Genomic DNA, 22,223 nt, shown 5'->3' on the forward strand with positions numbered 1-22,223 from the left:
GTTAGCCAGGATGGTCTTGATCTTCTGACCCCGTGATCCGCCCGTCTCGGCCTCCCAAAGTGCTGGGATTACAGGCTTGAGCCACCGCGCCCGGCCCAGTTATGCATTTCTAAGAAGGCTGGGCCAAAGGAACTACAGAGCTCATTGGAAATTCAGTTGACAAACAATAATTCAGCCCCTAGTCGGTGCTGGTGAACAAACTACATGGTCTTTGCCCTAATGGAATTTAGAGTGTAGTGTGATATTTCACAACCTTTTTATTATCATCCCACTAAGGAGCTCTTTTAGAAATTTTATTCCAGAACTCTCCCTCATCACCATAAAATTTTATTATCACATATGTACTTTATATCTCTTTATGTACTATGTATGGCTCTTTGGCAGGCTTCAACCCATCGTAATATCTAAAATTTTTGCATCCTCCAAGGACCGATTTTCATTGTTTTGTGGGTGCTGTCATCCCCATTGAGAATATGTGGTCTTTGAGATGAGGAGATTGTTTTAGGTTATCTGAGTGGACCCACTCCAATCCCTTGAGTCATTAAAAGTAGAGAAACTTTCCTGACAATAGTCAGAGATGTGGTGGTCAAAGAAGGATCAGAGAGGCCTGATGTTGTTGACTTTGAAGGCGTAGAAAGGAGCCTTGAGCCAAGGAATGCAGGCAGTCTCTAGAAGCTAGAAAGAACAAGGAACCAGATTATCTCCTAAGCCTCCAGAAAGGAACACAACCTTGCTAATGCCTTAATTTTAGCACAGCGAGACCCATGTCTGACTTCTGACTTCTAGAACTATAATAAATTTGTGTTGTTTGGCTGAAAGATATATATATAGAGAGAGAGAGAGAGAGAGAGAGAGAATTATTATCTAGAAGACCAATATCAAATAATCATACTACAAGGCTGGGCGCGGTGGCTCATGCCTGTAATCCCAGCACTTTGGGAGGCCGAGGTGGGCGGATCATGAGGTCAGGAGATCGAGACCATCTTGGCTAACACAGTGAAACCCCGTCTCTACTAAAATACAAAAAATTAGCCGGGCGTGGTGGCGGGCGCCTGTAGTCCCAGCTACTCAGGAGGCTGAGGCAGGAGAATGGCGTGAACCCGGGAGGCGGAGCTTGCAGTGAGCCAAGATTGCGCCACTGCACTCCAGCCTGGGCGACGGAGCGAGACTCCGTCTCAAAAAAAAAAAAAAAAAAAATCATACTACAAAGAGTAATAAACTCTAAAAATCACCATGAAGGAAAAGTAGAGGTTCTGTGAAAGCATATAATACCTTAATTCAGGTTCTATGATAGCCGCCTGTGAAATATGCACATCAGAGCTAAGAATTAACTGGGAGAATAATGGGAGGTGAAGCATTCCTTGCAGGAGAGTGACATCCACAAAGAATCTAAGGAAAGGAGGTTCCTGCTTTGTTAGTTGGATGAAGGGAAAGGTCAGTGGGATTGGAGGTTACTAGGTGAGGGGAAGAGGAGGCTGGAGAGTGGGCAGGGGCGCAATCGCTCAAGGCCTGGCTGGTCATGGTATGAATTTTTGGTTTCATCCTACATGTGATGAGAATCCACTGAAGGGTCTTGAGTAAAGGGGCACATTTATTTTAAGGAAGCACTTTGAGGATAATGGGTTGGGGAAGCAAAAGCAAAGCAGAGAGCAGGTGATCTCACTGAGTCTGGGCAGAAAACTTTAAGAGGACTTTGTTGGATATGTAAAACACATCTTTTACCTCCACCTACGAACAATCAAACCTCAAAGCCGAAGGACTAATCTGTCTTCTGAAATTGTATTTAGTTCTTCCAAAGCCCCTGAATGCCCCAAATGTGATTGACACTGGACATAACTTTGCTGTCATCAACATCAGCTCTGAGCCTTACTTTGGGGATGGACCAATCAAATCCAAGAAGCTTCTATACAAACCAGTTAATCACTATGAGGCTTGGCGACATATTCAAGGTAAGCTTTGGACAGGATAGATGCCAGCTGGGGATGTGGCACCAGGAGAAATATTTTTCTCCAAGTCTAGAAATTCCCTTCTCCCTGCCTCAATCCTCTACCCCAAGATGGTGGCTGTTGTAGAGGATTCCATTTCAGAGTGTTCAAGAGAGAGTGCAGGGGGCCTCTAAGCTCTGGGGCTAACTTTCTGGAAGTCTCTGTGTGCCCTGGAACACAGAACCAGCTCACACCATGAGTTATATCTATATCAATATTTCTTTCTGGATCTCCAGTCCTGTTTTTAGTTATTCTGTCTTGCCTGATCATGGTGAAAGATACCTGTTTACACCATGAATATGGTAGCAGGAAAGTCCAGGGCCTGCTAGAAAGGCAGAGAGGCTTAATCTGCCTAAATCCTGGGGGTGATTGTTGCTGCTGTATTGAGTTGTTTATTCCTTTTCTCATTCCATGTCTTGCCCTGTCCTGCAGACTCTTAACACAGAGAAATTTTAAAAGGAATTTGAACCTGCAAAGTTTGGGCTGTGGCAGACTGGAATGGGCTGGGGGGAGGACAAGGACAGGCAAAGAGAGCTACAGGGCCCTCCCCTAACTTCCTGAAAGAAAAAAATAATTGAACAAAATGTGACAAAATGCCAGAAGTTCATGCAAACAGTTGAATTTATTTTGAAACACAAATTACAATTATATTTGTTGCATGATCATGTAAAATCACAATTTTAAAAAGCAAAGACAGCGTTTATCAGTGACCATGCTGCTTCAATTGGACCATCCTGTAAGAAGACCTGCCACTATCCTGCTTGTCCTCCTCCACTATCATGCTGTCCTCCTCCACTATCATGCTTGTCCTCCTCCACTATCATGCTGTCCTCCTCCACTATCATGCTTGTCCTCCTCCACTATCATGCTGTCCTCCTCCACTATCATGCTGTCCTCCTCCACTATCATGCTTGTCCTCACAGGCAGCATGTCCTCCTCCACCCATACCTTTGTCTTACTATGCCTATGATTTCCTTAAAATGACCCTCTATTCATTATATGGAGATAATTAAGGAAACGCCAGAAAAAAAAGAGAAGAGGAGGAGGGTTTTGGGCTGAATAACACTAGCTGACCCGGGTAGACGGGATAAAATGGTATTATTGCTGAGTCCTTCATGTACTATTATAGATTCTATCAAAATTCAGAATTCCAGGGATGTCAGGCTGATTTGCTGAATTGCTGTTTCCAACATCAGTGGCTAGGTCTTTTGCTGTCATATGGTGGTAATAATGCATCACCTTTTTCTACGAGTGGACATTGCCAAAGTGGTCCTCTAAGAACTGTTAAACACATCCCAGTTTTTTTCTTACCAAGTAGGAATTTATCATATGGTAAGGCAGAAATTTATCTTTGCAATATCCATTGAGAAACAGAGGCTGACTAAAGCAAATAGGTAAGGAGAAAAGAGGCAGATATCACTTGTTTATGGGTACTATTGTCAAGGACTACAGAATGCTTCATTGTGATAGTATGGCCATTATAAATCAGTTATCTGGTCATTTTGAGCAAACCTCCTAAGCATCTTTTTCTCTTGATAGCTTGATTGCAATCAGTGAACATACTTGCAAACAGTAGCAATTACGTTATTTTGTTCTAATTGAGTATTCCCCGGATCTGGTATTCCACATAGAAGATTTGTGAGGTTTGATTCTACAAAGGAAGAGATAAAAGCACCCGGGCAGAGATGTGTAAGCGGCACAGAAATGCTCCTTGAATGTGCACGTCGTAACCTGCAAACATTTCAAAAGCCTGATTTTGCTCATATTAGGAAGGATGAGGCCTTGAAGATGGAATTGCCTCTCTGCTTCACTAAGACATAGTTTGGAAAACCTAAAATTAGCTCACATCACAATAACAACAACCCTGGCTTAAGGAATGTAAAAGAATGCCAACTTAAGTTTACTGGACTTTTTCTCTTCTCAGTGACAAATGAGATTGTTACACTCAACTATTTGGAACCTCGAACAGAATATGAACTCTGCGTGCAACTGGTCCGTCGTGGAGAGGGTGGGGAAGGGCATCCTGGACCTGTGAGACGCTTCACAACAGCTTCTATCGGTCAGTGGAAGCCAGCACGCATTTATTCATGAGCTGGGTGGGAGGGAGAGGAAGGGGAAAGAGGAAGGAAGACCAGGAAGGGTGGTGGTGGGTGAGTGGGTGGGTGGGGATGGAGGTGGCAGGAGTTTGCTTTTGAATGGGTGGGAAAGTGACAGGAAGGCTAGCAACTTCAAGCCAAACTGTTCCTTTATTTGGGTTGGACTCCTGGTCTGTCTCCCTGGGGGAGGAGGTCTGCCGCACTCTGTAGGGACAGAGAAGGAAGCAGATGAGCCTTCAGGAAGGCGGGGCCTCCCCTAGGAGTTGGGATTTACACAGCAGCAACTGTGCTGAGCTTCAGCTCCTGCATTTTATCACTGGCTTCCTGTTTCCATTTTAAGGGCCCAGGCCAGGCTCTTGCCACAGGCATATTTCAGAAGTCCCAGTTTATTTATTTTCAAAAATAATTTCTAATTTTTCAAAGTAATTCATGTGCAGAGTCACGACATCAAATAGAAGAAGCTTTTATCTGAAGAACATTCCCCTGCTCCACCCTCCACCTCCCAGTCCTGCTTCCTATAGGTAGCCACTTTCATCTCCTTAAGCTGTTTCTTATCATATTTACCTCCCTTTTCTAAATCAGTGGTTCTCAAACATAAGTGGCCATCAGAATCATTCAGAGAGGTTGTTAAAAGATATTTCTGGGCCTCATCCCCAGAGTTTCTGATTCAATGGTTTCGAGGTGAGGATGAACCCCGGCCTCAATAATTTTGCATTTCTAGTAGGTTCCCAAGTGATGCTTGATGCTGCTGGTCCTGGGTCCACATGTTCTAGATAACGTGTAAAATCATTTCTTGATTTATCAGTGGTGTTTTATATTGATTGGCCTTCTATTGCGTTAACTTTGTGAAGCCTCCTTGATGCTAACGTGGCCTCCAGCTTTCTGTTACCCAGGTATCCTCCATTGAAATACTGGAGTGATCTTTTGTAAGGTTCCATTCTGGTTCTATGAATTGTTCACTGTGAATAACCATTCTGTTACTATCTCTTGGTCAGTGCTTTATACTTTCAACTTCATATATATTTAATTTATATCACCTAGGAAAGTAAGAATTATCATCTTCCCTATTTTATAGATTGAAAAGTAGAGACTCAGAGTACTTAATAACAGTAAGATGCATCACCATACTAAGTCTTCAGGCTTCATATCTTTGTGTTTTAGAGCCAGGATCTTGCTCTGTCACTCAGGCTGGAGTACAGTGGTTTGATCATCACTCATTACAGTCTTTATCTTCTGGGCTCAAGTCATCCTCCCACATCAGCCTCCTGAGTAGCTGGAACTACAGGCACACCACCACATCTGGCTACGTTAAAAATTTTTTTGTGGAGACGGGGTCTTGCTATGTTGCCCAGGCTGGTCTTAAACTCCTGCCTCAAGCAGTCCCCCAGCCTCAGCCTCTCAATGTGTTAGGATTACAGGCATGAGTCACCACTCCCAGTCCAGGCTCCAAATCCTTTTGTTTCTCCAGTTACTATTTCTACCTAGAATCCCAAAGGCACCAGCTTCTTATCCCAGTTCACAAATTTGCCTGTGTTTTACTCCATTTACTAAAGGTAGAAGAATATGTTATGATCGAGTGAAAAAACTAGGAAGAACATCCACTTTTCTTCTGCAGAGATTGTGTGTGCACCCTTAACAGAAACATCTTTTCTTCACACCACCCACCTAGTTTTTATTTTACTAGCAGCATCCTTAAAGAATGTAATGAGACTCAAAAGCTACTCTGAGGCTTATAGAAGCATTACACACAAGTAAGAAATGGCTTTTTGGGGGCCCACCAGGTTGTGAATATAGAAAATAAACCCAGAAACTACATAGAGAGGAAAAAGGGACCTCTACAACCATGACCCAAAGGATCCCTGACACGTCATCATGTTACCGCTAAAAGGCAAATGGTAGTTAATTCTCTCTCAAGTCACTGTTGGGGAGTCAAAAGGGGAAGGTCATAGACTGACTCAGATGGAAAGTATTTATGGAACAGAACATAAAACACAGCCCCACACTGTACTGTCTTCTGCCCTTAGAGTATGTTCCAGCCAGGAGGTCTCTCAGAATATTTCAAAGTAGTTCTCAGGGATAGGCGGGAAGGGAATTATTGAAGGTTCTTCTTTTCCCATCATTTGAATTTTGCTGATGTTTGCTTTTCATCTCATCTGGCAGTTGCACTGTTGATGTGTGTCGACTGAGGTGGTGAAGGCCAGGGAGTCTGGGAGGGGAAGGAAGAGAACACTTTCTGAACATACTGCAGAAAGGGGCAGACAGGGAGGGGTATGGGGTAATCATGTTCCCAAAGGGAAGGAAAAGGGGAAATGACTATTTATTGAGTTACTCTTCTGTACCAGGCACAGGATTAGGAGGTATACATGTATTCTCCAAAATGTCAACTCCCCATTCTCCTTTGTCATTGCAAACCTGCCTAAACCACTCTGGGTGACTATTTTGGAGGTTAAACTTCAGAGGTTAGCAAGAGGAGATGACATCACCTCTCTCCATTTGCAAAGGTTACAGAGTAAGGGCCATCAGACCTTTTGCATAATGCCAAGCAAATGCATGCCTGGCTGCTGGTTCTCACTAGTCTGAGGGTAGTCAGAACAGGGCTGGTGGGACTTAATTCCCAGTAGATGGAGACAGACCCTTCCTCTCACCTCAAACCAAGAGTAAGAGCAGTGTTTCTCAACCTTTAAAAAAAAAAGTATTGTTCATCCCCAGTGAGCTGTTTCACATACGTTTATCCGAGTAGATCCTGCCTCCCATGAAATTTTAATACCACAGATATGCTCTGTTTCTGTTTCTGTATTATGGTCCTTTGTAAACAATTGCAGTAATCTGAAATTTTCTCATACACCAAGAATGACTTTTTTGCTGCATAGGGGTGATTGTGCCCCTACTGAGAATGCATGAATTAGAGGATCTCTATCCTACATTTTGGAATGACTTTATATCTGGAATTTAAAAATCAATTTACTATTATTAACTGAAAACACACTATTTCCTCCTTTGTCCAGTGACGCAGGACATCTTGAAAGAAGGAAGGGAGGGAGGAAACCAATGTTAATAGAGTCTCTAACACCTTCCAAGCATTTTCACATCCATTGTCTCACTTATTACTGCTGAGTCTGGAAGATGGATATTTTATTTTACAGGTGAACTTGGAGAGATGATGAATTTGTCCAAGGTTGCAAAAGTAAAGTGGCGTGTTCCTGTCTCTCTGATTTTAAAACCCATAGTATTGCTATTCAGTGACGTCTTGGTAGCCCAAGCTCCCGTGGGTGATTATGGCCAGGCATCACGTAGTCATGGTGGATACGTTGATCTGATCAGAGCAGGAATAGGCCTGGCCCTGCCACCACAGCTTTATGATTTCTGAAATTCTTGCTAAGGGGAAGGAACCCCCAAATTGCTTTACAATGTATTGCTCAAAATGGTAACAGAAACGGTAAATACTTGCCCATAATCCCATAACCTTGGCAAATCTACTGTTTTGATTTTTATCAGTTTCCTTCCTATCCTTCACCATTGTAGACATAACTTTTACCATGTCTGCATGTACATGAAGTTTTTTTATTGGGCTTTCATACTTTTCCTAATTATCTATTTTTCCACTGGATGGCTATATCATAATTTATTAAAGCAGTTTCCTATTTTGAGTGTTTAGGTTTCTTCCAATTGTTTGCTATTATAAATAATGTAATGAATCATTTTGGTAGGAAAAAAAGTATCCTATGGCCACTTGCTTGTGTTTCTTTGATAGCTTATGAAGTTGTATATTATTCTAGAAGCCAAGGTTACTCTTAAAAGGTGCCCTTTAGCACTATCATTGCCTCCACCCTTGTATTAATCTGTACTTGCATTGCTATAAAGAAATACCTGAGACTGGGTAATTTAGAAGAAAAGAGGTTTGACTTTTTACCAAAACAAACAGTAAAAATAGTAACCACTGGCTCATGGTTCTGCATGCTATATAGGAAGCATCTGCTTTTGGGGAGGCCTGAGGGAGCCTTTACTTGTGGCAGAAGGCAAGGTAGGAACAGGCACTTTGCATGGTGAAAGCAGGAGCAAAAGAGTGAGGGGGGCCATGCTATACACTTTTAAATGACCAGATTTCATCAGAACTCACTCGGTATCAGGAGGACAGCACCAAGGGGGATGGTGCTAAACCATTCATGGGAAGTCACCTCATCAACCAATCACCTCCCACCAGGCCCCACCTCCAACATTGGGGATTACATTTCAACATGAGATTTGGGTGGGGACATTCATCCAAACTATATCAACCGTATTATAAAAATAATGATATTTCTGGATTCTTCTAGGACTCCCTCCTCCAAAAGGTCTAAATCTCCTGCCTAAAAGTCAGACCACTCTAAATTTGACCTGGCAACCAATATTTCCAAGCTCGGAAGATGACTTTTATGTTGAAGTGGAGAGAAGGTCTGTGCAAAAAAGTGATCAGCAGAATATTAAAGTTCCAGGCAACTTGACTTCGGTGCTACTCAACAACTTACATCCCAGGGAGCAGTACGTGGTCCGAGCTAGAGTTAACACCAAGGCCCAGGGGGAATGGAGTGAAGATCTCACTGCTTGGACCCTTAGTGACAGTAAGTAATTCATGCTGCTCCAGCCTCATCTGAGCAATAAGCGGCTACCGCCATTCAGACTTAGCTAACATCACTTCAAGTCTATTGGAAATTGTGAAAGAAAGTTGGTTGTGAGAGAAGGCTAATTAGCGCCCCCCACCTAATCATTTTAATAACTTGCGATATATAACATATATTTGGATTTGCAATAATTCAGGCAGGTCTGTGCTAAAATTTACCTTCCCTTGGTGTGTAGTTGTTTATTTAGTAAATTAGTAACAAGAAGAAGGTTTTCTAGGGCTTGTTGAACCATTTATGGGGCAGTTTTGAAGAATTATCATGTATCTACATGTACACAGATGTCAGTTAATTCCAGATGGGTCTTTCCTAATCTTAAAAACCAAATAACTTTGCTTGAAACCCCTTGAAAACAGGTAATTTTAAAAGCTAAAAGATTTATCTAAGAGTAATAAAATGACTTTTTTTCAAAGTATTTTGCATTTCAGGCTTTTCTCTATTTCAGATTGGTCATTTAAAATTAATGGGAATTCCTTGGGTTTCTTTGTAGTATTTGAAAGTCTATTCATCACTAAGCAGAGAGTTTCATTTTGATTCACTGAAATTAGAACTGTGTGCATTTGGAACCCTTGGAAAGATAAACTATTTCTTGGCCACACACAACTACCACTTAAGTCAGGATCATGTGGTCTATGGCCTTACCACCCTGAACACGCTGAATCTCGTTGATCCTGGAAGCTAAGCAGGGTCAGGCCTGGATGGGAGATTATGTGGTCCCTTGCCAGCTCCCAGAGTCTGAGGCTCTCTTTGCAGCTGGTTCTCCACTTCCTCAGGAACAGGTGTGGAAGCTGGCTCAGTGTTTCTCCAGCCACTCTTTTATTGCATCAGTGACATATGAAAGTCTGAATTGTTTTGTCAGTGTTTAGGGATTCTTCATATGTATTTTTTAATTCTGTGAAATTTCCAAGGTGCAGAATCATGCTAACAGTAACACAACAAACAATCACATTCCTACCATCCAGAATTAACAACTGTTAACATTTTGTCATATTTGCTTTCAGCATTTTGTTGTTGACTTAACAGGGGTAATAACCCACTGCAGGTGTATCAATATCTCCTGCAACTGTTACCCCTATTCCATTTCTATTCCCCTCTCCCAAGAGACAACTAAAATTATGGGTTTGTTAAGTATATTTCCATTTAATGTTGTGTATATATATATATATTTTGAGACAAGGTTTTTGCTCTGTTGTCCAGGCTGGTGAGCAGTGGTGCCATTATGGCTTCTGCAGCCTGGCTTCCTGGGCCCAAGCAATCCTCCCACCTCAGCCTCCTGAGTAGCTGGGACCACAGGCACACGCCACCACACCTGACTCATTTTCAAAAATTTTTTTGGAGAGATGGGATCTCCCTATGTTGCTTAGGCTGGTCTGGAACTCCTGGGCTCAAGCAATCCTCCCGCCTTCGCCTCCCAAAGTGCTGGAATTACAGGCATGAGCCACTGTGCCAAGTGCAGTGTTCTATAATTTTAATACCTCTGAAAGTATACACATGCATACATATCATTCTTCATTTTTTGAATGAACATTATGAATTTTATCTATCCATGTTAATTTATTTAGCTTTGATGCATGCCATTTTAACTTCTGTATACTAATCTATCTTATGAATGTATCTTGTCATTCATCCACTCCCTTTTAGATGGAGATGTAGGTTTTTTCATTTTTTACTATCATGAACAAAATGCAATGCCCATTCTTATGCATGTCTCCATGCGCATAGACAGGTGTGAGAGTTTTTCTAGGGAACAGGTCCAGTGGTGGAACTCATGGGCTATTTCCCTCTAAAGTGGTTAGTCAGTGTGTACTATGTTCAGGAGCGTATGGCAGTGCCGTTTTCCTTATACCCATCTCTGTGTCTATATCCTTTCCCTCCATCACTCGATAGTGTCACACCTTTTTATTTTCACATATCTCAAAAGCAAAATATGGTACCTCATTGTTAATTTCAATTTTGATTTCCTTGATAGCTAGCAAAGGTGAGCATCTTTTTATGTTAATTGTTCATCTGGATGTCCTCTTTTTTGATATACTTATTGATATCCTTTGCTCATTTGGAATAGGTCGTCTTACTGATTAGTAAAAATTATTTGTGTAATCTAAATACTTTGTTATGTGTATTGCAAATATATTCTCCTACTCCCTTTATTGTAACCTTGTTTGTGGTGGCTTTTAACCCGCAGACACTTGACATTTTGATGCAATTGGACCTGTCAGTATTTGCCTGTATGATTTATACTTTTTGCATTTTGGAATTATTCCCTATCCCAAGGTCATAAACATATTCTGTGTGTTTTTCCTAGTAGTTCTAGTGTTGTTTTGTGTATTTAGGTTTTTAAGATATAGGAATGTTATTTTGGGGTACAGTATATTTTAATACTTTTATTTTAACCTTATTTATTCACATATGACATGTCAGTAATCCCAATGCCATATATTGAGTAGTCCCCATGGTGAATTGTGATGCTTTCTGTATCATATGCCAGGTTCTCATATTCATTTTGCATCTATTTCTGGGTGTTCTGTTCTCTTCCATTGATCTGGTTGTTCCAGTACAATTTCTAGCATATTTAAATTAACTAGAGACTTGTGAAATGTCAGTAACTGTGGGATGAATCACTGTTTCCTATTTCAAAATTGTCTTAGGTGCTCACTCACTATTCTATGTAAGTTTCATCCTCATTAGAATGATACACTCTCAAAATCACACTACCAGTATCATATTTATAGGATTAAACAAAAACTAGTTAATAGTTACTGGGAGTCAACTTGCCTTGGATGGTTGTATGAAGTTTGATGGAGGGTCAATGCTGGTGGTGGTAGTAGGGATGTGAGATTGGCAGGGTAGGATTTGATCCCTGTGGGGTCAGGAAATCTGAGGAAGGAGGATGTGAATGAGAACATCTTATTTTTACCTGAAAATATTTGTTAATATGCTGTGTTGTCATTGGCTGATCATGTATATTCACAAGTAAAATTAATACTTCCAGTTACAAAGTTTGTGTTGGTTTCCAGCCTAGCAATTCCATCTTGTCCAGGGGTAAGAAGTGGAGTGAATTAGATTTGGCGTATCACCCCAATTATATGTTAAAAATAATATATGTGTGTTATGTTTTCCTGTTGGAAAACATTTACATGGGGAGTATTTGACCCTTACAATGACTTTTTGAGGAAGGAAGAGTAAGAATGATTATCACATTTAACAGATGAGGAACCTGAGGCACAGAGGAGGGTAAGTGACTTGCCCAAAGTTATGGAACTAGTACGGCATGGGGATGGATTAGGATTCTAATCCACATTTTATTTCTATTTTTTTTTTTTTGTTTTTTCTCCAACCACGCTACAAATGTCTTCCACTTGTCTCTTTGGATGGGCAACCCACTGCTTCAAAGCAACTATGGTTCTAGAGGTTCTTTAGGAGTGATATCCCATTTCTAAATTGTTTAAGGTCTGATGAGTGTTTCCTAAAGCATTTTAGAAGCTATTTTAGAGTCACCCAGAGAACCTGCTAAAATGTAGATTGCTGGGTCCAGACCCACTGAATTTAAATCAAAGGTTTATTGAGCTATCCCTAGGAGTGATTCCTTTCAAGCATAAAATGGATAAGTTGGTAGATGCCAATTTATGATTTTAGTTGGCACAAAATTATATTCATTCTTTTCTAACAATTATCTAAAAGACACTGCTACTTTTTGTGATAGGCTTAGAAGACCACTGGTTTATGAAGTTAAATTTTTTTGAGCCACAACTATACAAATATAAATATGCGATGATAGTAATCTGAAAATGTTGGTATTTCTATCACCCCTTCAATCTCCTGTGGGAAGAAAGACTATGTACATTTTTATAAAACTATACAAAATACTTAGTACTAGATGTAAAGAAAGTTAAGACATACTGATGATTAATTGTGATTTTTGGATACTGTACCACCTGCTAGACATAGAACATAACAGTTAGATTTGGAAGGTTCTAAATCCAATACCTAATTCTCATAAATTGCCATAGTCCCCTAAAGAGTAACAAGGGGGAGTCAACATACTGAAAAGAAGAAATTTAAAATAGAAAGGATGTACCTTGAGACACTTTTCAAAGGTTCTAATTTGTTTATAAGCAGTAACTTTCATGTGGAAAAACAATGGTGTATTGAATGAAATAGCCTACGTCTACTATTCACCTTTTGGGACGAGTACAAAACCCTTAAATTTTTGAAGTCTCAGTTTTCTCATCTCTAAAATGTGGATCATAAAAATCTCAGTACTGTGTAGTTATACAAGTCAAGAGAGTGCATATGGAAGCACATTGTAAATAGCCTCATAAATGTAAGTTCAGTTACTATTAAGGACAAGAGCTCAAATCTATTCTTTTCCTGGATCAAATAGGCTTAGCCTTTATCGGGTCATGAACTTCCCTTCTAGCCTGTGCCCTTTAGAGTTTGAGTGAGAGTGTAGTGATGATGCGGTGCCTGTCATCTTCACATGTGGAAAACCTCAAGGCATCTCTTTCTCATCCTGCCTATGTCCCTGAATGGAATGTGATTCTACTTTTCCTCAAATCCCTATAATACTTTGTCTACTAAAAGTTATTAGCACATTTTCTCATGTATACACTGACCTGCCGGCTGCTCCATAAATTTAGGGCAAGGACAGACCACATGACACTAAGACTATGGACTACAGAGCCAGACTGCCAGGAGTTGAATCCTGTTTCTTCTACTTAACAGTAGTGTCACCATGGCTAAGTCATTTAATCTCTCCAGACCTCAGCACTTACAGAAAGACTGCTATGAAGAGGAAGTGAGTTAATATATACAAGAGCCTAGATCAATGCCTGCCATATTGTAAGCACTATGTAAATGCCAGCCCTCATAAGCTTTCCATTCTTCCCAGCATCAAGAATAGTAAGTACAGGTTTGTGGAATAACAATTTCTAAGGCCTTCATTTAGTGTCAAGATGACAAATAGATGATATGTGTTGCCATTTCCCTGTCTGTGCCACTCTTTCAAGTCTGCATGGAGTCCAGTAGCCACTACCAATTGATTGGGATATGATCTGAGAAAACATCTGTTTGCCTTTCATGGTTTATGAGGGGACGTGAACCCTATCTCAAAAGCATAATGATCTAAGACATGGTAGTATATCTTAATTGGATCTTTTTCCTTTTAATTTCTAGTTCTTCCTCCTCAACCAGAAAACATCAAGATTTCCAACATCACACACTCCTCGGCTGTGATTTCTTGGACAATATTGGATGGCTATTCTATTTCTTCTATTACTATCCGTTACAAGGTTCAAGGCAAGAATGAAGACCAGCACATTGATGTGAAGATAAAGAATGCCACCATCACTCAGTATCAGCTCAAGGGCCTAGAACCTGAAACAGCTTACCAGGTGGACATTTTTGCAGAGAACAACATAGGGTCAAGCAACCCAGCCTTTTCTCATGAACTGGTGACCCTCCCAGAATCTCAAGGTTGGTTGAATGGACAGATATTTACATAGGATTACTGTGCAGCCCTGTAGGCAGCTGGTTTATCAGGACAGGCCTGTTTGAGATGAAAGCCTATGAAAGGTTGGTGGTTGAATGGACAGGCATTTACAGAGAGGTCCTTAATATCAAAATGCCTCTGAGAAGGATCCCTGTTGGTCCATTTTCTATTGTTAAACCTTAGAATAGATCAGTCTATCAGCATACCCCATCCAGCAATCTAAGAAGAAAGCTCTAAGGAATATGAATTTTAATTCCGAGGAGAAAGAAGAATGTGGGAACTGCTTATAGAAGGCAGGCTGTGCAAGAGCTCCAGTATGAGGCTCCAAGAACCATGTTTCATTCTTCCTCAAACACTCCTCTTTTAGCTTGGATGACACTGTGCAATTCTGAGTCTTCTTCTACTTTACTGATGCAGGTTATTAGGTCTCCATGTCCACCACTAAGCCCAACCCCAGAAAGAGAATGTGCTTTGAACTAGATAGAGATCCTCTCAGGATGCCATACTGTGCCCATGGTTTGTGATTGATAAAGTTTGTTGAGTGTAATTAAGTGAACAAGGGCCCCATGTGGGTGGAGCTGCAGCAGGAGGATTGACTTCAAGTCTGTGCAGAGGCACCTCCTGGCTGTCTGTGTTGTGTACAATGTGTGCCAGAGAATGTGGATGGAGGCACTTTAGAGGCAAATTTTGAAAATTTATGATTTGGATTAGAGTCTATTTTTACAGAAAATACTGTAACTAAATCTGAAAACTTCTCGGTTCTCTTGGAGGATTACCTAGACCTTAAGAAACAAAATCAAACAAGTCACTTTAACAGTGCTGATTCTTTGGAACATTTTTGAAATGTTCAAGGAATGAAGAGTCTGCCAAATAGAAAAAATCATGGTTTTCAGGTCACACTTTTAGTGAATGTCCCATTTTTGTAATTACCCGTGTTTTGGCGAAATGTAACTTCCTAAATTCAAGGTATCCATAAAATACCAAGAGAAAAATTTTAAAACGAGACAAAACTAAAAGTTTCTCACCATTCTAGACACCTCTGTATCTATACATATATAGAGATAGAAGAAAAGATAAATGAGAAGAGAGGGATACTTTGAAGAAGATGGGAACATGTTCTATGTGCTATTACTAATAAAAATTTATCGAGTTTAATTTTATTTAAATTTAAATAAGGGAAAGAAGTAGAGAGATTAGACCGTAGTCTTTAATAGTTTATTTTGGCCTGAGCCCTAAATTTAATGTTTTTTCCTCTGTCTTTTCCTGTCTTCCTCCCTCCCTCCCTCTCTTCTTCTATTGGGTATCATTAGGTTTTCTTCATTAACTCTTTAAAACAAGAAACACAAAACAAAATATCTGATAGACTCTAAGCTCTTAGCATTTAAAGCATTTCTAGGTGGGGAAATTGAGGTTCAGGCAGGTTTAGTCACTCTCTCAAAGTTATACCTCTAGTAATTCCCCCTATTATTCAACATTGTTCATCTCTTTGGGATTCTACTTGGAAATAAAAGTTGAACAAATGACAACTAATGATTAGCATATTGCTAATTGTAACAGCACTTTTGCACATTTTTTCTTTTCATCTTGTAACAACCCTGTGAGTCAGACTCATCTCCACTGAGTTTTGGAATGTAAATGAGTAGCCCAAGGTCATGTAGTGATTAGGTAGCAGAGTGAGGGCTGCTATTAAGTTCCCATTACACTGTGTCTTCTCCCACCTACGGTGTGGGTCTGTTTCTCTACGTAAACTAAACTACCTGCTTCACCTCTGTCTTCCTGCACAGCACCAGCGGACCTCGGAGGGGGGAAGATGCTGCTTATAGCCATCCTTGGCTCTGCTGGAATGACCTGCCTGACTGTGCTGTTGGCCTTTCTGATCATATTGCAATTGAAGAGGGCAAATGTACAAAGGAGAATGGCCCAAGCCTTCCAAAACGTGGTAGTGTCTCATCTTCCTACTACCTAATAAGGGCAAGTCCAAGTACAGGCAGCACCTTCACTTTAAAGATATGGACCAGGAAATTTACTTATAAAGTAAATATTTCCCTTAGGCAAGTCTCATCTTCTCTTTGGCTTCCATTATGAAATGGTAGATAAAAAGTATGACTATATAATTTCTTATCCAAACCAGAACAATTTTAAGAGTGAAAAGGGTGCTCTTAGTAAATTATGCAGGAAACTAGGTCTGCCCCTGCCTGCTGAAATGACATATATGGTCATCCTAGTAATAAGTCCCCAGAGATGATATGTTGCAATAGAATGAATTGAACATTTTTGGTAAGGAAGGACAGAGGGTAACCAGACCTCAGTGAGATAGGTAATGATATATTAGACAAGTTTTCCCCACATTTGCCTATTTCTAGTTCCCATTTCTTTCTAATAAGTCCCTCAATCTTACGACCCCTCATATGTATAAGAATTATACATACCTGTGTGTGCCTTCCATTCCTGTGTACCCTCAGTCTGAAGTCAGAGTTCCTGGCACTTGGTACTGCCTCATTTTTTTTTTTTTTTTTTTTCATCTAGGAATTTTAACCAGTAGCAAAGGCCTATAATATGACACTTTACCAAGAGTCATCTTATTTGAGTTCTTTCAGTATACTAAAGCCTGAAAATTTATCTAGTTTGTGGGTTCAGGCCCTGTAAAATTAATTTGAACCGGACTTTATCAATTCTGTATATAATGCATTGAGTGCAATGATTCAAATGAGGTGTACCCCATGTGCATGAGTCCCCAAGCTTCTCTTCCATGGAGGACAAGAGGAACTTCACTATCTGACTCCATGCCAGAGCTGGCTCAACTCAGGCTGTCACTGGAGAGGAAGGGCCAGCAAGGGGGTTGGGAGTGCTGGAGCCTGTCAAAATACCTTTTTCATGGTAGCACCAGCAGCTATTTGAATTCAGGAGAAAGAGATACTGTGTTGGGTTTGGCTCTAAGCTTCAGTCATCTTGTGGCCAGAATAGACTTAGAGATTCTAAGCCTTACTACAAGAGAGAAAGAGTGTGCACTAAAAATAGAGTAGGATCAAGATAATGCTAAGAAATCTCTCACTGAGGCACATCCTGTGGTTGCCCCATATAGGCTCTCCAAGTTAGCTTCCAAACCAGAACTGAACACTTGTTCATTTCATAGCACTGTAGGGAATTCACGTACAACTAATGCAAGAATGGCAAACACATGTCATATGTACTGTTACTCCTTCCTCTGTCACCCTTTACAGACATTGCTAATCAACAAGCTTTTCTGGGGAGGCCCAGAATTGTGCCCGTGCAGCCCTGTGGGCAGCTGGTTTATCAGGGCAGGCCTGTGTGATGAAAACCTATTTCCCTTTCCAGTCTAGAATTAAATATACTATTTCTTTTTTCATCTGGTATGGATGCCAACCAGAAGACATTATGCCCCTTAGAATTATGAAAAATCTTGACACAAAATGATGAAATAATTATTTTTCCAGAGGGAAGAACCAGCTGTGCAGTTCAACTCAGGAACTCTGGCCCTAAACAGGAAGGTCAAAAACAACCCAGATCCTACAATTTATCCAGTGCTTGACTGGAATGACATCAAATTTCAAGATGTGATCGGAGAGGGCAATTTTGGCCAAGTTCTTAAGGCGCGCATCAAGAAGGATGGGTTACGGATGGATGCTGCCATCAAGAGAATGAAAGGTCAGTGGTTGACCAGATAGAGTCAGCATTGCATGAGGGTGTGGAGAAAACTTGATTTCCTGCTGATTCTTTCCTCTACGGTCTTACAAAAAATTCGCATGGTATCAGACATAGTTGTTATTTGCAACTGAAGACTATGCTTCCTTTGAAGTTGAGCCTGTGATAGTCAGGTTATGAATACAAAGGCAGGAGCCATTTAAACATCACTGCTTGATTCACTGGGCTGTGATACTGTAGATTCTTGGTCATGTACAGCTAACTTTTGGGGAGCATTGTTGTTTCTCTTAATGCAGCGCTTCTGAAAATGGAGTGTGCATCAGAATCACCTGGAAGGCTTGTTTAAAAACAAACTCTTGGGTCCTACCCCACAATTTCTGACTCAGTAAGTCTAGGGCAGGGCCACAGAATCTGCATTTTTCATTAGTTTTCCAGTGATGCTATCTTGTGGGTTTGGGGACCACATTTTGCACACCACAGTCTTCATAGGTTAACTGTGTATAAGTTCCTGGGGACACTGTTAGAAATGCATTCACTTGGGTTTCTTCTACTCCTTGTCTGACTACACCTGAATTTCTCGGGTAGCATATGAAAATCTGTGTTCTTGAGTGGCTTTCTCTGTGGTTCCTCTGTACACTCAAGTTTGCAGAGAAAACCACTGATTTAAGGTCATAAGAACTAAATCTTTTCCAGCTTTGTTCATCTCAAGACTGTTTGGTACCTGCCCATCTAATAATATTTGATAGTAAATATCTTCAGAGAAAGCAGAATGACTAGTTAGCTGGCAGATTAGCTAGCTTTCTTCTCTTCTGTGTGAAAGAGCAGTTTGTGTAAGACTTGACTGTGAGGCTGCACTATTGATTTTACAAAATACAGGCTTGGAATGTGGTGCATTAAAGCAGAGAATGTGATGAACTATTATCATCATGCAGCTCCATCTTAAGAGCTCTTTAAGGATGCTGACAGTTTTCTTTTTTTGGACCACAATATTGAGTCTGTGAATTAACTCTAAATATTATTAAATCATCTCTGCTTTCTGCATTGTTAAGAAGACTAACAAAACAAAATATCTATGATTAGAAACAGCAATGTGTTTCTTTAAAAACAACACAAACTACTTGCAAAACAGCCAGAAATCCCTTTTCTGTTTTGCTACTTTTGTCACAGGGAGTTTTGGGGAGCAGTGAGGATAGTGAGAGGAGAGGGGTGTAGAATCTTATGAAGGCAGTTTTTATTGGGATCTATTGTGAGACTGATTTTCTGTCTTGTGTCCATGTGAAGAGGAAAAATAGCTTAATAAGGCATCAGGGCCGATAAATCCTGCAGGCAAAGCAGTGCATCCAAAGAAGGGCAGTTACTGAATAAAGCGGCCAAACTCACTATGAAGAACTTCTTTAAAAAAAATTCCCAAGATATTGACCCTCAGTGAGGCTTCTGTAGTATGAACAGAGCACTTGACTTATGAATACCGTTGGCCCCTCATGAGATGATTGTCACAGTTTCTAAGCATGAGCAGCCATGTTTATGGCCACCAGCACCCTACTCCTACCCTTGCCACCCAATGTGGTTTTTTAAAAAACAATAATAGCTTATTGTCCCCAACTCAAGACTGATCAGTTTATGCACCAACCAATAGCCTACTCTTCATTCTGGTGCTTGGTGGGTTCTCCCTCTGGTTAAAGTGCTAGTGGAGAGACAAGGCAAAAAGAATAAAGGCAGACGCAACTCAGTTTCCTGATTCCCATGCAACTTCCATAAGATACCATTTGGATTTGATTTATTTAGCTCAATCAACCAGATTGAGACTGGTTTGTAAAAAATAAGTTACAATTAATGAATAAAGACGCATGCATTATTGGCGATGTTTCATGGAAACTTTGGTTGTATTCCTCAGTTGTCTCGGGATGGTAGATTTAGTTGGAAGAGCTAAAATCTAAAAGATGGTACAGCTCCACCTCTACCAAGTTATTTGCCTGAGGATCTGGGAGCTTAAACAAGAAAACTTTAGAGTGGTGGTTCTCATCCACAGGCATTTGGCAATATCTGGAAACATTTTTGATTGGCTATTGACATCTAGTTGGTAGAGGCCAGGATGGCTGCAAAACATACTACCATGCACAGGACAGGCCCCTGCAAAGGAATTATCAGCCCAGTGTCAATAGTGCCAAGGCTGAGAATCTCTACTTTAGACTAATCTCTTTGGTTGTATATAGTTGATGGTGACTGAGGGCACCTGAAGGTTCTTGGGGGGCAGGACAGGACAGCTGATTCTGAAAAGGTGTAACAAATAAGAATTACAACCCTTGACTTTCTTCCCAGAATATGCCTCCAAAGATGATCACAGGGACTTTGCAGGAGAACTGGAAGTTCTTTGTAAACTTGGACACCATCCAAACATCATCAATCTCTTAGGAGCTTGTGAACATCGAGGTAAGATGCTCTTTTCCTGTCTTTCCTGCCAGAGTTTTTAGAAAACAGACAAATTCCATATTGATATAAGGAAAGATAATGATCTTAAGAATGTTGCCTATTTTTTTTTAAAGTTGCATCTTCTATCTGAATGTCTGTCTAGTCCCATTTATAGATTGTGCTGTGGTTTGCCTTATTTTTGGAGGGAAGTGCCGAGGCTGGACTATTTAGCTTCTGGTGTGGTTCAGCCATTACTGCCCAAAGGTATTCATGGCTCCTACCTGCCCCATCCTTGGCCATCCAGAGGTTTTCTCCACTACTACTACTACTGCTGCTCAAGTATAGTAGGGGAGCCCCCACCATCAGCTTCTTCTTAATTGCCTACCTTTACATTTTTCCTGGAAACCCAGGGAATTGGTATTCTGAATGTTAAAAGCCATGAATGCCAGCAATCTACTATAATATGAAAACTAAGGATAGTTGGATTTTAAAATAATTATAAGAAGCTTTCATGAGATAGTGCTTTGTTTTTATCCATAATACTTTCATGTACAATTACAATGGAGCTTTACAACTATTCTGTGTTGCACATGCATTTAAAGTTAAATTTATGTTATTCAAATGTTTACTGAGTACTTTCTATTGTAATGCATGTAATTAGTGGTGAGTGAGTAGGTAACGACAAAAATCATCTATGGCTTTACCTCTGCATGCTGCATGGCCTTGTAGTTCTGAATCTCTGCTTAAACTTCATTTCTCATGGAAAAGTTTGCTCCCATAAAAAGCTCCATGCAGTAATTATTTACAAACTTGACAGCCTCTTGTTGACTTTGCAGCACAAACACCAACAATAGAAAAGAGACAACTTCCATTTCCTCAATTTATTAAACTAAAAATACTGGTGCTTCAAATAATTTATCATTCTATGATCCAATAAGGGTGTAATTCTGAGAGCCAGATCATGTCCCTTAGGTTAAATAATGAAGTAATGACATTTATTTTTTGAGCTACTTCCTGAAAACAGTAATCAGCATGGCACAGGAGTATAAATGAAAGTTACACACACACACACACACACACACACCCTGCTGTCCGTGCTGACACCACTCCCACAAACATGGTGAGTGTTCTAAAAACCCGCCTGACTTTCTGTACAAACCCCACAAATGACACAGTACAAAAGGGCAAAGATTCTCTGGACGCCCAGGGAAAGTGGGGTTATGACAGGAAGCCAAGTGGCTGTGGTGGACAGACTAAACCAGTTTTCCGGAAAAAGGCTAAAACTACAAAGAAGACTGTGCTGAGGTTTTAGTGTGTTGACCCCACTGCAGATCTAGGAGAATGCTGGCTATTAAGGGATCCAGGCACTTTGCACTAGGAGGAGATAAGAAGAGAAATGGCCAAGTGATCCAGTTCTAAGTTTCATCTTTTGTTTTATTCTGAGGATAGTAAAATCTTGAGGTTATGTTTACTTCATCTGGTTGCAATTGGTCTTTTGGGAGAGAATAAACCACAATATTAATGCAGTTTCCTTAATGGGGAAAAAGAACGCAACAACAAAACTATATCCCTTAAAATTTCGCTTTGTCATCACATTAGCACATAGTTAGTCGGCTCTTAAAATTTTAAGATAGGCCGGGCGTGGTGACTCATGCCTGTAATCCCAGCACTTTGGGAGGCCGAGGTGGGCAGATCACAACATCAAGATATTGAGACCATCCTGGCCAACCAACATGGTGAATCTCCATCTCTACTAAAAATACAAAAATTAGTTGGGCATAGTGGTGCATGCCTGTAGTCCCAGCTACTCAGGAGGCTGAGGCAGGAGAATCACTTGCACCTGGGAGGTAGAGGTTGCAGAGAGCTGAAGTAGCGCCACTGCACTTCAGCCTGGGCAACAGAGTGAGACTCAGTCTCAAAAAAAAAA

General features: G+C 40.6%; 1 protein-coding gene across 4 annotated transcripts in view; it reads left to right on the forward strand.

Annotated features, from left to right (window-relative positions):
* TEK (TEK receptor tyrosine kinase) overlaps window positions 1–22,223 on the forward strand; it is a 125,137-nt gene that overhangs the window by 85,417 nt on the left and 17,497 nt on the right. For 2 of the 4 annotated variants that reach the window (XM_017869329.1, XM_017869331.1), the window contains 7 exons: window positions 1,788–1,949; window positions 3,910–4,044; window positions 8,395–8,679; window positions 13,909–14,208; window positions 16,009–16,163; window positions 17,680–17,890; window positions 20,207–20,317. In XM_017869329.1, coding sequence (XP_017724818.1) covers window positions 1,788–1,949; window positions 3,910–4,044; window positions 8,395–8,679; window positions 13,909–14,208; window positions 16,009–16,163; window positions 17,680–17,890; window positions 20,207–20,317 — 1,359 coding nt within the window. The remainder of the gene's footprint in view (window positions 1–1,787; window positions 1,950–3,909; window positions 4,045–8,394; window positions 8,680–13,908; window positions 14,209–16,008; window positions 16,164–17,679; window positions 17,891–20,206; window positions 20,318–22,223) is intronic. The other 2 variants (XM_017869330.1, XM_017869332.1) reach the window with 1 other exon arrangement.

Source organism: Rhinopithecus bieti, unplaced genomic scaffold (assembly GCF_001698545.2).
Source record: "Rhinopithecus bieti isolate Rb0 unplaced genomic scaffold, ASM169854v2 scaffold_2572, whole genome shotgun sequence".
Lineage (NCBI taxonomy): Eukaryota > Metazoa > Chordata > Mammalia > Primates > Cercopithecidae > Rhinopithecus > Rhinopithecus bieti.